The sequence below is a fragment of the Equus quagga genome, chromosome 4, assembly GCF_021613505.1.
Source record: "Equus quagga isolate Etosha38 chromosome 4, UCLA_HA_Equagga_1.0, whole genome shotgun sequence".
Lineage (NCBI taxonomy): Eukaryota > Metazoa > Chordata > Mammalia > Perissodactyla > Equidae > Equus > Equus quagga.
In genome coordinates, this window is record NC_060270.1 from 75716606 (window position 1) to 75731608 (window position 15003).

Sequence of the window (15003 nt, forward strand, 5' to 3'; positions counted from 1 at the left end):
AAATTAAGGAAAAGCAAATGCATATCCAGTTCTCCACCTTCAAAATGCAAACTGTTGATTTCCCTACTCTTGTAAGGACTACAAAAAGGAATAACATGTATTTTCTTGACCAACCCTAAGCCCTGTTTGCTTTGGAGCTAGTATGATGCCACATAATTTCCGTATCAACAAAAATAAGAGCTGAATATTAAAGGTGCTCTGAAGTTTGGTTAAAGTAATGGAGAAAAAATATTTAAAGTTGGTATTTCCCAACATCTGGGAACCTCAACATCCAGCATAATTTGATTTCCCATCACTTTGTCTCTACCTCGTATAGCAACTCAATACATATTAACAACAGCAACAAAAGCATCATCATTTTTCAGCATCTCCAGGACAATAAACCTATCTCATTGCTATTCCTCACACAATTCTTCAAGGTAAGCATCCTCCCATTTCTAGATGAAGTATTAGATTCAGAGAGAGGCGGAGTAACTTGCTCACACTAGTAAGCAGAGTTTAAACTGAGGTTAAATGAATAGAAAGCCTGAGTTCTTTCCACTAAAAATAATTCTGTGTAACTCAAAATTTTGTTCTTATTTATTTATTTAGCATGAAAAAGTTTCTTAGGCCTGGTATTGGAACTTGGTACTCTGATAAAAGTATCACAGTTTCTGAAAGCAGCCTAACCTTCCAAGAAATCCAGTGAATCAGAAGCCTGTTGTCTCTATCGACTCCCCAAGAAAGCTCTAAATCTCACCTACATGCTTTCCAGAGTTGCTAAGTGCAGCCCTCCTTTCTTAGCAAGGGATTCACCCAATCACTAGTCCATGCACTATTGAATTGCAGTTTCAAATGCTGAGTGTAGAGATCAGTGGGTGCTCATTCATGCCGAGGGGAAGAGACGAGGCTTAAGAATGCCAGTGTCTCCAAAGGTGGTGGGAGGCGCTGTCATTTCCTTGGATCAGTGATTCTCACAGTTTACTTTCAGAATGGCTTTATGGCTGTGGGGTGACTTCTTGCCATGGTAAGTGGGAGAAGATGCACATGTGTTTCTGCAAAATCTTGGGGCCAGGTGTCAAAAGTCTAGAACTAATACATCACAAAGGAGAAACCAAGAAATGTCAAGTGAGTTTTGCTTACAGATTCAAAGGTTTGAAGAAGAAATTCTTTTTTTAAAGTTATTCTGCTATCAAGTGCTAAGGAAGGCAGATATGCCATCAAGTCACAATCAAAGGCTCTGTATCAACAGGTGAATCTAGCAGCTGACACCAGGAAAATGGTTATAAGTGAAGAGACCCAGAATCAAGTACTGCTTCTGATTCTAACCAACTGTGTGACCTGAGACACATCACTTCATCTCTCTACTGTCTGTCTCCTGATTTGAAAACAAAGGCATTAGATTTAGCAATCAGAAGTTTCTAAAAATGCCATCATCATTTATGACTTTATGATCATTTGAAGGAAAAATCTGGAAAGGCAAGGCCACTATGGACGTCCCGGTAGTCTAGACGTCAGGGAATCAACCTTGGACAGAGACTGGATCTCAGAAATGTAGAGGTACAAGGAACTAGATATGGATTTGGAGCTGTCACAGATGCAAAGATAGACAACGGAACCAAAAGTAACATCCTGGAAGGCATGAGGCACTGACTCTGTGAGCAAATGCTTTAAAGTGTGGCAGATGTAGAAGACACAACTCATAATGCCACTGTGGCAATAATAAACCTCACTTGAGAGAAATTGTAAGCAACCTTCATAGATGTGAACGAGGGTGGCTCTCTTCCATTTCAACTCCAAGTTCAATTCACACCCACCCATCGCTGTAATTTGATTGTCAAGAAGTGGAATACATATAACTCCTAGGATCAGAGAAAAGGAATAACTCTGATAAGGATGCCATAGATAGCTTCAAAATATACTCACTTTATTTCTTGGAACACTTATGTTTTATAGTACTATAAAAAGAAACAAACAAATGAAATGTGCAAAATTTTCTCTTAAAATCCCTAAAAGCAAATGGAGTAGATAGAAAATCCATTCTTAAATTCATAGATCCTAGGAAATATACATCATATGCTAACCTAGCAAACAAATCACCTGTTTCTACATTTGAGAAATTCTTCACAAATTTCAGATTTTTCCTCTAGAACAATATGTTTTTGATCCTCTATTCAAAAGGTACCTTGATTCCCAACCTTTGATTCTGTGACAAAGAGAGAAGAATTATTATGCAAGTTTGTGAAATGCTGTCTAAAAAGTTACTTTATTAAAAAAGACTTTCTAGCACTTGTTTCAAAACATGTGAAATGAAAAAAACGGCCATGTCTTGCATTCATTAACTCATATTAAAACCTTTTCTGGAGGTGAGATATGATTAATGGAATCATGAGTATCACTTACACAATTCCTCCTGCCAAAAGTGAACCTGTGTACCAATAACAGGAAAGCTTACTCCTACCCTGTACAAGCCTTATTAATGCAACTTCAGTGGTCTTTCTGATCCATTATTCGAAAATAAATCGCAGGAGAGCCTGCCATTCAAGTTCCAAATTATATAATTCAGATTTCTCATATTTATGTTTTCAGAGCAGAGACTTTCAGATGGAATGAGAAATAAAGTCTTCATTTAGTTCTCAAAAATGGGTGGAGATAAAGATAATAAAAATGACTTTTTTCCTCACTTTTCTTCATTTGCTATCTTGTAACCTGATACATAAATGTTTGTATTGACCTAAGAAAATCGATAAGTATGATAAATTACAATAATATTGAAGTCAAATAATATACAGCTTGGCTGGGGAATATATAGCTTGCCTTGGCTCTCTCGGATGTAAAGCCAGTTTTGGATTATGCATTCTACTAGCTTTTCTTAGATTTCCACTCAAATATCACCAGCTCTCATATGCAAAGAATGTCAAAGTCAATCATTTCTGGAAACCAAACTTCTGGGAAGAGAATATCAAACCATGAACACTTCAAAGATGATTCTAGGAGGCTGGCCCGCTGGCCAAGTAGTTAGAGTTCTGTGAGCTGTGCTTTGGCAGCCCAGGTTCACTGGTTTGACCCCAGGTGCAGAGCTACTCCACTCATCGGTTATGCTGTGGAGGCACCCTACATACAAAAACGTAGAGGACAAATGGTGCAGAGCTCAGCTAGAGCTAATTTTCCTCAAAAAAGAGGAGGATTGGCAACAGAAGTTAGCTCAAGGCGAATCTTCCTCACCAAAAAAAAAAAAACCAAGAAGATCTTAAGTCTTTTGGGAAAACAGGTTATCATCTAAAAATAGTAGAAATCAGTCAGGTTGTTATAAATTTATTTTTTTCCTAATGCCCTATAATAATGTAACTGTAAAATACTCAGTATGTTTAGATCATGAATATAGATCATTTGCTAATGTATTACCAAGGGTATATTTGTATGTGTATATTTGTATATGTATAAATGTATATAATTACCACACACACATATGTATTCAGCATTTTCATTAATGTAAATGCAAAATTACCATTGCAAAAGAATGAAATAATCTTTTCAGATTATCTAGCATCTTCGTAGCAATAAGAATAAAAATACTAAGTTCTACCTTGGGTCAGATGTTGTAACAAGCCCATTCACATAGACTGGCTCTAACCTTTACAACATTCTCACCATCCTCCGCCTTTAAAGATGAAGGAGTAGGGGCCAGCCCAGTGGAATAGTAGTTAAGTTCACACACTCCACTTCAGCAGCCAGGGTTCACAGTTTCAGATCCCAGGCACGGACCTACACACCGCTTAAACCATGCTGTGCTGGATCCCATACGCAAAACGGGAAGATTGGCATGGATATTAGTTCTAGGACAATCTTCCTCAAGCAAAAAGAGGGAGATTGGCAACAGATGTTAGCTCAGGGCCAATCTTCCTCACCAAAAGAAAAAGAAAGAAAAGATGAAGGAACAGTTTTAGAGGGGCTAAATAATTTGCCCTAGATTGCACAGTAAGTGGCAGAGAAGAATTCCATTTGAAATCTGCTTGACTCTGTCCTCAAACCTATGTCATGTTGCCTCTCCCCAAAATACAATTAAATCCGAAAATCATTTGGCAATTCCAAAAATATTGTAGAATATACTATTCTGGTTAATGGAATAAGCATGTTTTCTGAAAGTCGGTTTTAAAAATTATTAACGTTTTAACAATTTTCAAATAAACTATGGCAAGGTAGACTTGAAAATAAAATAAAAATCATTTTTTATTATGTAGAAGACATTACAAAGAGTACCATTAATATCAACTACTGACCAGAACAGTTCAAAATAAAATATTGATTTAATCACCTTTGGATAAAAGTGAGTTTTCTGTATTTAGCCTAGCAGTGGTGGGTGTTCACGATTACACATGGATATGTCTAAAACCCTGAGGATTCACGACATCTTAACGAAAATGAACCTGCAAGAGAACAGCTCTCTCTTAAGTGTCCCATTCTCCCCACTGAACCTACTTCCCAGCTTTTGCCACCATCTTGGAAATGACAAGTGTTCCTTTAGTTAATATGTAATAGACGATAAGAATGTCTCCCAGGTTGGGGGTGTTTAAAAGCCTTGGAGAACAAGTGCTGTCTAGATATGAAAAAGTAAGCAGAGATAAATTATTGTCAAAAGGCATGTGGATCAGATCAGCACAAACTAAAATAACTGTGTGCTGGGAATAATCAGTACTGAGCTGTGTGACTTCTCCAGGCGAGGCAGCAGACATGAGAGCAGGATCATTTCTAACTTTACATGACAACATGTGTTTAGGAAGAAGTTTACATTCCCTCCATTATTTATTTGCCCTTTCTGGTCCTTTTACAGGTCTTCAGATGGGAAAAGCTCCAAACTTTCCTAGTTGATGTGCGTCTTATCATATTCTCCCTTCATAATGTTTCAGTAATACATGAACTTGGTTAGAACACATATAAAGTCACTCTGCAAGTATGAAAGTACATGGAGATAATTTTAATAGTTGGAACATCAAGAAATGACATGTGTATTTAAATGCTGCATAGGAATAGCTGTAGAAAAATTTGGGTGAAAAAGTCTTTTGAATTACACTGAGTCCAACATTGGATCCCTCATTTCCATTTCCACTGACAGTTGGCACACCCACCCTGGCATCCTGGGGGCTTCAATGTTGGGCACATTCTCCTGAAATCTCATCTTCTGAGATATGTCTATAAATTACACCTCTCTTTTCTTCAAACATCCTCTTTCTCCATGCTAATTACCTTATGAAGTGTATTACATTGAAAATAAAACGCAACATATTCTGCAGCTAATTCACCTGTTCGTGAGGATTAGCCGATGTTTACTTGCAGCCTGGCTCCTTACAGAGTAGGGCAGTAAAGAAGTGAGTTTTGATTGAATGGAAGTAGGGATGTAACAGAGTATTTGGAAGTCTGCATGTCTGAAAAATCAGGCCCGATGTCCAAACCAAATAATATGCTGTTGTTAGTGCCAGGGAGTCGATTCCGACTCCTAATGACCCTGTGAACAGCAGAGCAGAACCCTGCCCCATCTTTCTGTGCAATCCTTTCACCTTCCAGTGCTCTATCAGACAATGCTCCGCTGCTATTCACAGGGTTTTCATGGCCAATTTTTTGGAAGCTGGTGGCCAGGTCCTTCTTCCTAGGCTGTCGTAATCTGGAAGCTCTGCTGAAACCTGTCCACCACGGGTGACCCTGCCGGTGGCATAGCTTTCAGCATCACAGCAACACAGCTACGGCAATATGACAACTGATAGACGAGGGGTGTGGTTCCCTTAAGAAGAAACAAAGCCCCAGTTGCCACATGAGAGCAGCAGATCTTAACCACTAGACCACCAGAGTTGGCTTAAATAATATATATTATATTATTAATATAAAATTTATATGCATGAGCAAATTCATATGTTACCATACAAATATGTGTACTGGACAATGAAACAGTCTGTAAAGTGTTAAAATAATATACTGGCCATAGGTGGTTCAATGATCCTTTAAGCTTTGTTTTTCTTTTTTCTAGGCTCCTATTCCCACACTATGCATTTAATGAGAGCACTTGGTATGAGATAAGCATTGTTCAAAAACTTTTACATATTATTTAATTTAATCCTTACAACAAGCATGTAAAGGATCTATAGTCACCTCCATTCACAGATAAACATAGAAAATGAGTTATTCTGCCCAATAAAACACAGTTAAGACTGGTGGAGCTGGGATATGAACTTGAATCTGTGGTTCCCCATGCATAATCCATAGACAACAGTAAATAAATATTTGTGGTTGATGGCACAAAAACTCATAGTCCTAGTTGCAATATTCTAATGCTGTGTATGTTACATAGTACACTGTAAATAAGTTAAAAACATGTCTATGAGTATTAAAGCTTAAAACATTATGTAATCATAAATGATTCAAGGAACCAAAATTTCGAAATAGTTTTGTTTTTACTCAGACTGAGAGAAATTTGGTTTCTGTTTTGTTTCCAATGTAATGAACTTCATAAGATAATACAGCATTAATATTTAATAATACAATTTTCCTTAACTTGTTTTTATATAGTTTAATCTTTCTTACATGTGCAATTTGCTCAGTCCCTGAAATAAACAGATGGGGAGATTAGAAGCTTGTAAGCAAGGGATGTTTTGTGGCATGTTCTAAGCTCAGTAAATAAAATGTCATATATATGTAATAAGATATACATAAAAATATATATGTTATAAGGAATTAAGGAAAAGTAGGAAATGTGTAATATCCGCTAAGGCATAAAGACTTCTACATAACACCTGTATCCAATCTAAATTATCTTTTATGACCAAATCACATAGAACTCTCCCACCACTTAGATACTATATATCTTGTGCTGAATGCTTAGAAAGAGAGTAACAAATCTTCTACTAAGTAAAATTTTTTCAACATGATTTCTAAAAGCTATTTTTGAGGTTCTGTGTTAAAAACAATAGTTCACAGACTAAATTATGACATGCTGATATATTAGTCAGAGAAACACGGAAGAATAACTTTTTTGTAAGTTTTCATAAAGTGTACATTTGAAAATTTCAATCAGGTTTGCTAGACCAAAGTTGAAGTAAAAATAATGTATCCTAATTTCTGCATGGAAGCACTTTAGGTTAATATTATGTAAAGGTCAAAATTACAATAAATACTTTACAAAAGGCATTTACGCATTACATATTTAATCACAATTTTGAACATAAATTATTTCATCAAGAGGCTGCTACATGGGGAGCTGTAAAAGATTGGTTTTCTACCAGAATGAGTTTTTTAAAGAAAATGCATAACTAATGCTGTTTTGCAGCCAAATGGTTGCTTATAAAAATATATTTTTAGTCATACTTTGGAAAGTAGGATTCTACTTTTTCTTTTGTTTAGTTTTTTTCATTTTTTGTTTTGATCTGTTTTTTTTGAAGCTGAGAGGACCGTCAAACGTTTTAGGAAATAGTTCTACCCACTGAATTCAGAAGAAGGGTGCCACCTGGTGGAAATGGGGGCAAATTCTAAACCAGGTCTGAGTATAAAAACGTACTCTTTTAAGAAACCTTGAAAGTTTCGTCATTACCAAGGGCAAATGTCACAAAGAGATATTTTTTTAAAGTTCCCATGTACTTATCAGGATCTCTCTGGTTCTTTTTATATTATTCCAAGCAATAGAAGAAATATGAAGTTAACTTTAAAATTTCAAGAGCTATTGTTTATGTTTACAGTTGAAGCTTTAAATGAACTCTTTATTCATTTCACATTCAAGGTAAATTTGTACACACACAATATTTGCAATTATTTTGCATTCTTCTAATAGGAATGTGTTGAACTGTAATTGTGTAGAAGTTGGAAGGTGGGATTGAGACTTAAATGAGCTTATATACTATCTTAAATGTCATAGACAAGGGCTATGTCTCATCTCCACCGCTTATGAAGACAACCTTGATCAAGCTGCTTAGTTTCTCTAATACTCTATATTTTCATCTCTAAAATGGGAATAACAACAAGACCTACCTCCAAAAGTTGCTTTGAGGATCAAATAGAAAAATACATTCAATACATATTACCTTATCAGCCCAGAGGACATCACTTTGCACATGGCAAACATTCAGGAAGTGATTTTAAAAAATAATAATAAGTCATAACTAGCCACTCACGATTTTAGATCCCTCAATGGAAAATGGGATATTGATCATGTTAAGTGAGAATGACTGTAGCCACTTATATCACAGCATTTATTGTTAGACATTTTATAAATGTGGAGTGTTATGAAAACAACAAAAATAACTGTTATAAACATTTATTTAATCAATGAAGTCTTTCCTTTAAAGGAAAGACTACTAAGATGATAAAAATATTTTCAACACTTCAGAATATTAAAAGTCTACTGTCCCCACTATTCTTGTTGCTTCTGCTCCCTGGGGAAGGAGTGCCTCTGGTCACGGCACCCTGTGCCAGAGGACAGTAATAGGTAAGATGAAACAGGGAGGCCCAGCTCTCTAAAGGACCATAACAACAGCCAAATTAGATGGTCCATATCCACTTCACTCAGAGGGAAGACTGTGTTCTTCCACTGTGCTGTGAGTGAAAATAGATGTTTGATGGCCTCAGGACAAGGCGCTTCTGAGGTTTCATAAAAATCTCTACCATGGAAAGCAAAAGACCTTTCTGGCAACATTCAAAAGCTTAAATCACTCAAAATCAATACATAGTGAATGATTAGCTGGAACATGCCCGTATTAACAATTATGTAGGACTTCATAAAGCTACACTTTTATTTAAACTTGTGAATCTTTTTTTCATAAATATCATAGAAACCTGAACAGTCAATCATGTCAATATGAAGCTATTATATCTAGTACCACGTGAAAGTTGTGTGACAGTTACAGAATTAGACCACCATGACTAATACTGTTGATAAATACTTAGCAGTATTAGAGTAAGTAGTTTAAGCATTCACAGCAATCATCCACATTATCTGGCCATCATTTCATAAGTCAAGCTTTAGACAAAGAATACACTAGATATAGGTATTTTCTGGGAGTGCTTGAAAAACCCTCAATGGGAAGCTGCCATGTATATTTCAGGCTGACTTTCCTTCCCCCTGCAAAATCAATCTCTTTCAATTTAACTCAAGCATAATATGCACACCATTGACATTTTAAAATCATGTAAATGCTCAGAAAGGCACTTAAAAAAAAGAACTCCATTAAAACAAGAGTTCTGCAAATGGCCACTCCCTGAATATTTGGAGTGGACATAAACCAAAACGCACATTAACAAGAAAAACAGATTCAAGCTTGAATCTCTCTCTTCATATGAATTTTAATTGACCAGATAAATCCCGACAAAAGACTTTGCTGTAACATGCACCGCTCGCCCACTATTTACAAATACACTTTCAGCTTCTGTGTGCTCTGCTCTGCTTCTTCCTTCCCACCTCCACCGTCACTGAACTGTTTGCAGCACCTCAAGTAACCAGCTGGTGTCACAGGGTTAGTGAGCAAGGATTTCATGTGGGAACTCTCATCTGACTAATCATTCTTCTTGGTAGCATCATTCCAAGAGCAAGAGAGAGGCTCAGCGGCTTGTTAACAAAATTTAAGGGCTGTCAGCCTGAAAGAGGATGTTAAATCCATGCTCCTCTCCTGAAATTATTTTTATACTCTGCTAACCAGTTGCTACCTTGTGGTATGTGTTGGAGGGGAAATGAAAAAGAGAGATAAGTGAAAAAGATATATAATATAATGCAATATAAATGTTTTAATACATTTTTTCAAACTTTTCTCAGGGTAGTGAACAAAGAGGATGGTTTAAGAAAACAACTGCTTTGTAAAAACTGCAACATTCACCCCAGTAAATGGACGGCGAGCTTTAAGGCATTGAGTAATCTTCACCACCTGTGTGAAACATATGTGAGGGAAATGAGAAGGAGAGGGAAGGGGAGAAGAGAGAGACCACAGCCAGGAGAGATGACCAAGACTAGAATATTAATTCTCATCGCCTTCGCATTCGCATCGCCTCCTCCGCCTCATCGCCACTCCTTGGAGATTTGGACAGCTCCCCTTCACTCGCTCCTCAGTGCTTAGAACATGCGTGAGGAGAGCCGCTACTGGAGCCTCGCTGCTTGCACCCTCCTCATCCCACTTCCAGCAATGAGATAGGAGTGACTCTGCCAGAAACGCCTCCGGCGGCCGTAGGCAGTGCACTCGGGGCGAAGGGCCCATCTCCGGTACCCAGGCGCCTCTGTCCTCTAGTTCCGTGGTTATCTGCTGACCTAAGTGGAGCCCTCTTGGCTCAGAGTCTCCAACTGATGTAAAGGTGACAGCACCTCGAGCTGGCTCACAAGCTCAACATAGCCTCCGTCCTCCTCGCCAGGGCATCTAGGCGCTCCTGACCCTACAACTTTGGAAAAAAGCGACACCGAACTCCCGAGTCACCCCAATCCAGGAACAGAGACTAGATGGAGATGCACCGTGCGGTTTTGCTACAGATTTCTAAAGACCGAAGCAAAAAGGGGGCGGTCGGTGCGGAAAGACGGAAAAGGGGCAAAAATAACCCTCAGTCAGCACAGGGCACCTCATATCTGCAGACATAACACATCTGGACCCAACAAATCACTAAAGCCAGCTCCTCATAACAATTAATGCCCTTTATGCTCCCCAGCTCCGCTCCACTCAGACCACAGATGCCTGGTACATCCTCTTCTCCCATTTAGTATCCCCGCCCTGTCCCATTCTCCCCAGAAAAAAAAAAAAAAAAGGAAAAACTCTGCTGGCCTAAAGGTCATTTGCCTACTCCAGTAGCTGTGGCCAGCGCTCCTCTCAGCTACGTGAAGACTGGGCTCGAACCCTGCAAGTGGACGCCTCCAGGAGCTCAGCAATTCCTCCAACATACGTTAATAAGAGCCAAGAGGCCCCCATTCCTTGGCCCCGGCCACCTCTCCCTCCCTCGGCAGCCTGCCCGCCTGGGCTCCCCGGACCACCCCAGCCTTTACCTCTCTCCCCCCTTCCCCGCGGCTCTCCACCTTGCGCATCCTCTCGCCCGGCCCCGGAGCGCACTCAGACGCTCTAACTTCCTGCGGAGTCCATGGATGAGCCAGGAAAGCCAGGAACTGGGGCGGGGGAGGGAGGAGAAAGGGAGGCGTGGGAGCCGAGCCGGGGGGGGGATGGGCGGGGGAGCGCAGACTGGAGCCTTCTTCCCCGGGAGGGCCTGGCCGCAGCTGCCAACTCTCACCTGGTCCGCCGGCTGCGCCTGGCTCGCCCTGGCCCCCGGGGTGGGCTGCTGGTCCTGCTTCATGGCTGTCATCGCCGGCGGCCCGCGTTGGCGCTCACTTCCTCGCGGGCACTTCAGACTCGGGGACCGTCACTTGGCAGCAATCGCATGTCACAGGCGCCCGACGCTCTCCGAATTGGCGGAAGAGAAAGCGGCAGCGACGGGGTGGGGGGAGGGGAGCGATAGGGAGGGGAAGAAGAGCGGCACCAGGCAGGCTCCCCCTTGCAGAATCCCTCCTTCGGCTACCGCAGACCCTGTAACTCCCCACTCCCCCCGCCCCCCACCACCGCGAAGCGTAGAGAGTCTCGGAGACCAGACACGACCAAGTGGCAAGTTAGTGGAGCGGCGAGCGGCGGGCGAGCGGCACCTGACCGCAGTGGAGCGACGTCTCGCAGTGCCAGAGGTGCCAGGCTAGCATTCTACCGCAGTCTGCGCCCCCCGCCCGCCCCCGGGGGCTCCCCGCACCGCGCTCAGCGCGCCAAGTGGAGCACCCGGGTACCACGCTCTAGCATCTCCCGAGCAACCGCAACGCGGGAGAGAGCCCTGAGCGGCGCGCGAGCTCCCCACACGCGCGGCCGAGGCTGCCGGGCTCCGCGGGTCCCCTCACCCCCTCCCTGCCCCCCGCGGGCTCCTGCTAAAACCCGGAGAAGCGGAGCGCGCCCGTGCAAAGCCCTTGGTGGCTCCGGCGCTGCCACTGGGCATGCTCCAGAGCTTGGACAAGGCAGGGGGCAGCGGGGGACTGGGGGCCCAGAGCGCCAAGGGGGCTGCCAACACCTGTTGGGACTCAAGAGGTTGTCCCAGGTTATGACCCCGGTTCTGCGGCTCCTGATTAGGGAGCAATGGACATTCTTTAGCCTGCAGTCTGGATTCCCCCGCAAACTGCCTGGTTAATGCCAGTGGAATTCCTAAAGGTTGATTTAAAACAGTAATAACTAATGATGATATTCTGGTACTCACATTTTTTTTTCTTTTCTTTTGTCCTGGACACAGAAAAATCCTCACATTTTAAGTTCTTTTCCAACCTTCCCTTAGCTCAACACAACCCTCTCCCCTTCAAAGTTTCTTTATTGAACATCTATCATGTGCCAAATACACTGCAAGGCTGGGAAGGACTGCAGGGAAGAGAGACTAAATACGGAGAGCCAGACTTACCAAAGTCCACGCCTGCAGGGAGTTAGCGTTATAGCGTGGGTCCTGGGAGCCTGGTGCAAGGATGGGGATCAATGAGAGGACGCAGCTCTTTGGAAGTTGAGTTCGTGTGGGTATAATAAAGTCCACCAGTTTCATCCAGATGCGCTAGCACTTGGATTTCCGGGGTGCTAGAAAGGACCTGCCCAAGGCAGATGGGCAAGAAGCAGTCCCCAGTCTCAGGCACTGGTTGTTGGACATTGCTCACCAGAGAAAAGGCAGAAGGGAGCAATATCCAGATGCTACTGGACTCAGCACATGGGTTGTGAGGACGTTCCTGCAGAAGGGACCAGAATGTGGAGTGGGAGGGGCAGGAAGCAGGCTTGAGTTTATTTTTATTGATTAAGGACTGGCCCCCTCTTCATCTGAGTTACTCAGTCCATGAACTAACCACTTCCTAGTTGAGGGGCTGCTGTCCCAGGGGTGCTCCTGCCTTGTTAATTCCTAAAACACGGCTTGTCACACTTGTCCTAAACATTAATTGTAACAATGGTTCCTTTAAAATACATTAACTATATCAGTGATCGCTGGCTTTGATTAGATTAGGAAAAAAAATAGAACAATTTTTTCTTTAGAAAAATAGGATTTGGGTGAGAAGACAGCTTGTTTCTCAAAAATAGGTAGTCAAGTGCATATTATGCGTGACCTCAAACAGTGTGTTGATCCATTCAATGGAAATAGCGTTTTGGTAGGAATAACTTTGCTGGATGTAAGAGTACAGAACAAATTTTAAAAATGAAACTCTGGTAAAATAGCTACTAGGTGGTGTATCCAGTAAATTTAACAATCCAAATTTTCCCTCACATGTAATTTTTGGGGAGAAAGACACCCACGTTATTCAAAGAAGGTTTCTGTCTTTATATTTTGCTCTTCTGTTCATTATTTTACTATATTCACCCTTTGAAAGTGTTTCCATTTTGGACCATTTACTTGACTTGAAGGAATTTACTTTATGTGCAAAGATTTCTATAGACATAGAACAAGTACAGATGAGAGGAAATTATCCTCATCTTATTTAAGATTACTTATTTGATTGAATTCACTAGTTCAACTGCATCCATTTTCAGTACAATATTCACTCTGGTTACAAATCAAAATATAAGTTGTTACATGCTTCATGTATAGCGTGTATATGTGGGTGTATCACTTTTTTTAAAGAAAATCTTCTCTGATTTAATTTGAATCTTCGTCTTTTTGAGTGGGTTGTTATTTTGTCTAGGCTAAGAACGTTATTTTATAACTGTTGAGATCTAAGTAAAGAACATTAATTAAAATTTAATCACATGTAAACTCATTTTCCCAACTTAAATACTCTAATTTTTGAAGTGTGATGCACTTGAATTACAATGTAGGATTTTCTACTTTATTTCTTGTTGAAGAAAAAATTCTAAAGTCCAAGAAAAAAATAAATACTTTACATTCTAAGAAAGAATGTCTGCAGCTCAGTTTTGTGTGTTTTCTGGCTATAGGTTATCATTTAAAAAAAATAAAGCAGCCGTTTACAATCAAATATCAACAAAGTTTTAAAACTACTCATAGATATAACCCTAGTGCAGTGTAGACAAGAGGATGTGTACAGCCAATGGCAGCAGATTGGCACTCCTGCCTGGCTTCCTCATGCATGGAGCTGTGGGCCAGGGTAAAGTCGCTTTACCCTGCCTCTGCTTCCTTACCTGGGAGAATTAAAAATTTAGACTAGATGACCATTAAGATCCCTTCTTTCTCAAATTCCTATGATTATATATTGATTTTATGTCTAAGAAGACTATTATCTAAATGATAAATTAAAAATTTCTTTACAAGGTATCATTGCTGAATACTAAAGATCAATTTAAGGAGAGTTTTATAGAGATTTACAGAATACTTTGGGGTACTCTTTCTCATGAGTTCCCTTTGAAGAGCTAACTCGTGGACAGCTATGCACGTTATAGCACTGAGACAGAGGTAAAGGAGGTTTTCCTATGATTTTCGTGGGATGGAATCAGACTCACAGCTGCAAATGACCTGCAGAGTTGCCTAACAAAATTCCCTCTATTTGGAGTTATAACTGTCTAAACCTTGCAAAACGTGACCATATTATGCAGGAGGATTTCTAGGATTCAGACTCCATCACTTCTTACTGCAAATTTTTATTGCCTCAAATCCTACTTGCAGGTTTAACCAGACGTAACCCACTATGTTGCTTCCTCAATGTATTTATTTGAGTTTCTGAAGTCACAGGAAAACTCTCACACACAGCATTGCGGACATCAAAGATGTCTTTCTTTTCTTGATATTTGATTCTTCAACAGTGAAATGCCAATGAAATACTTTTCATTTTGCCGGGAATTATTAGTATGAATAATTGAGGGTAGCTTATGAAATTTAGAAAATAATTAAATTTATTGAAGATTTTCATTAAAATGTTTAAGCATCAGGGGCAAACATGGATTGTTCCAGAAACGTATTTAGGTCATGTGTGCTGTATTCAATCTTCCATATCAAATAGTAGACCCACAACGAAAAAATCTCAAATCTACTCTAACAACAACCAGTAACAAATAAGGCGTGGCTAAACTCTGGTAA

General features: G+C 40.5%; 1 protein-coding gene across 1 annotated transcript in view; it reads right to left on the reverse strand.

Moving 5' to 3' along the window:
* Window positions 1–11283, reverse strand: part of DPP10 (dipeptidyl peptidase like 10) — a 610898-nt gene extending 599615 nt beyond the window's left edge. The window contains exon 1 of the mRNA XM_046659152.1: window positions 11212–11283. Within this exon, the coding sequence (XP_046515108.1) occupies window positions 11212–11283 (72 nt within the window). The remainder of the gene's footprint in view (window positions 1–11211) is intronic.
* Window positions 11284–15003: the final 3720 nt, after the last annotated feature.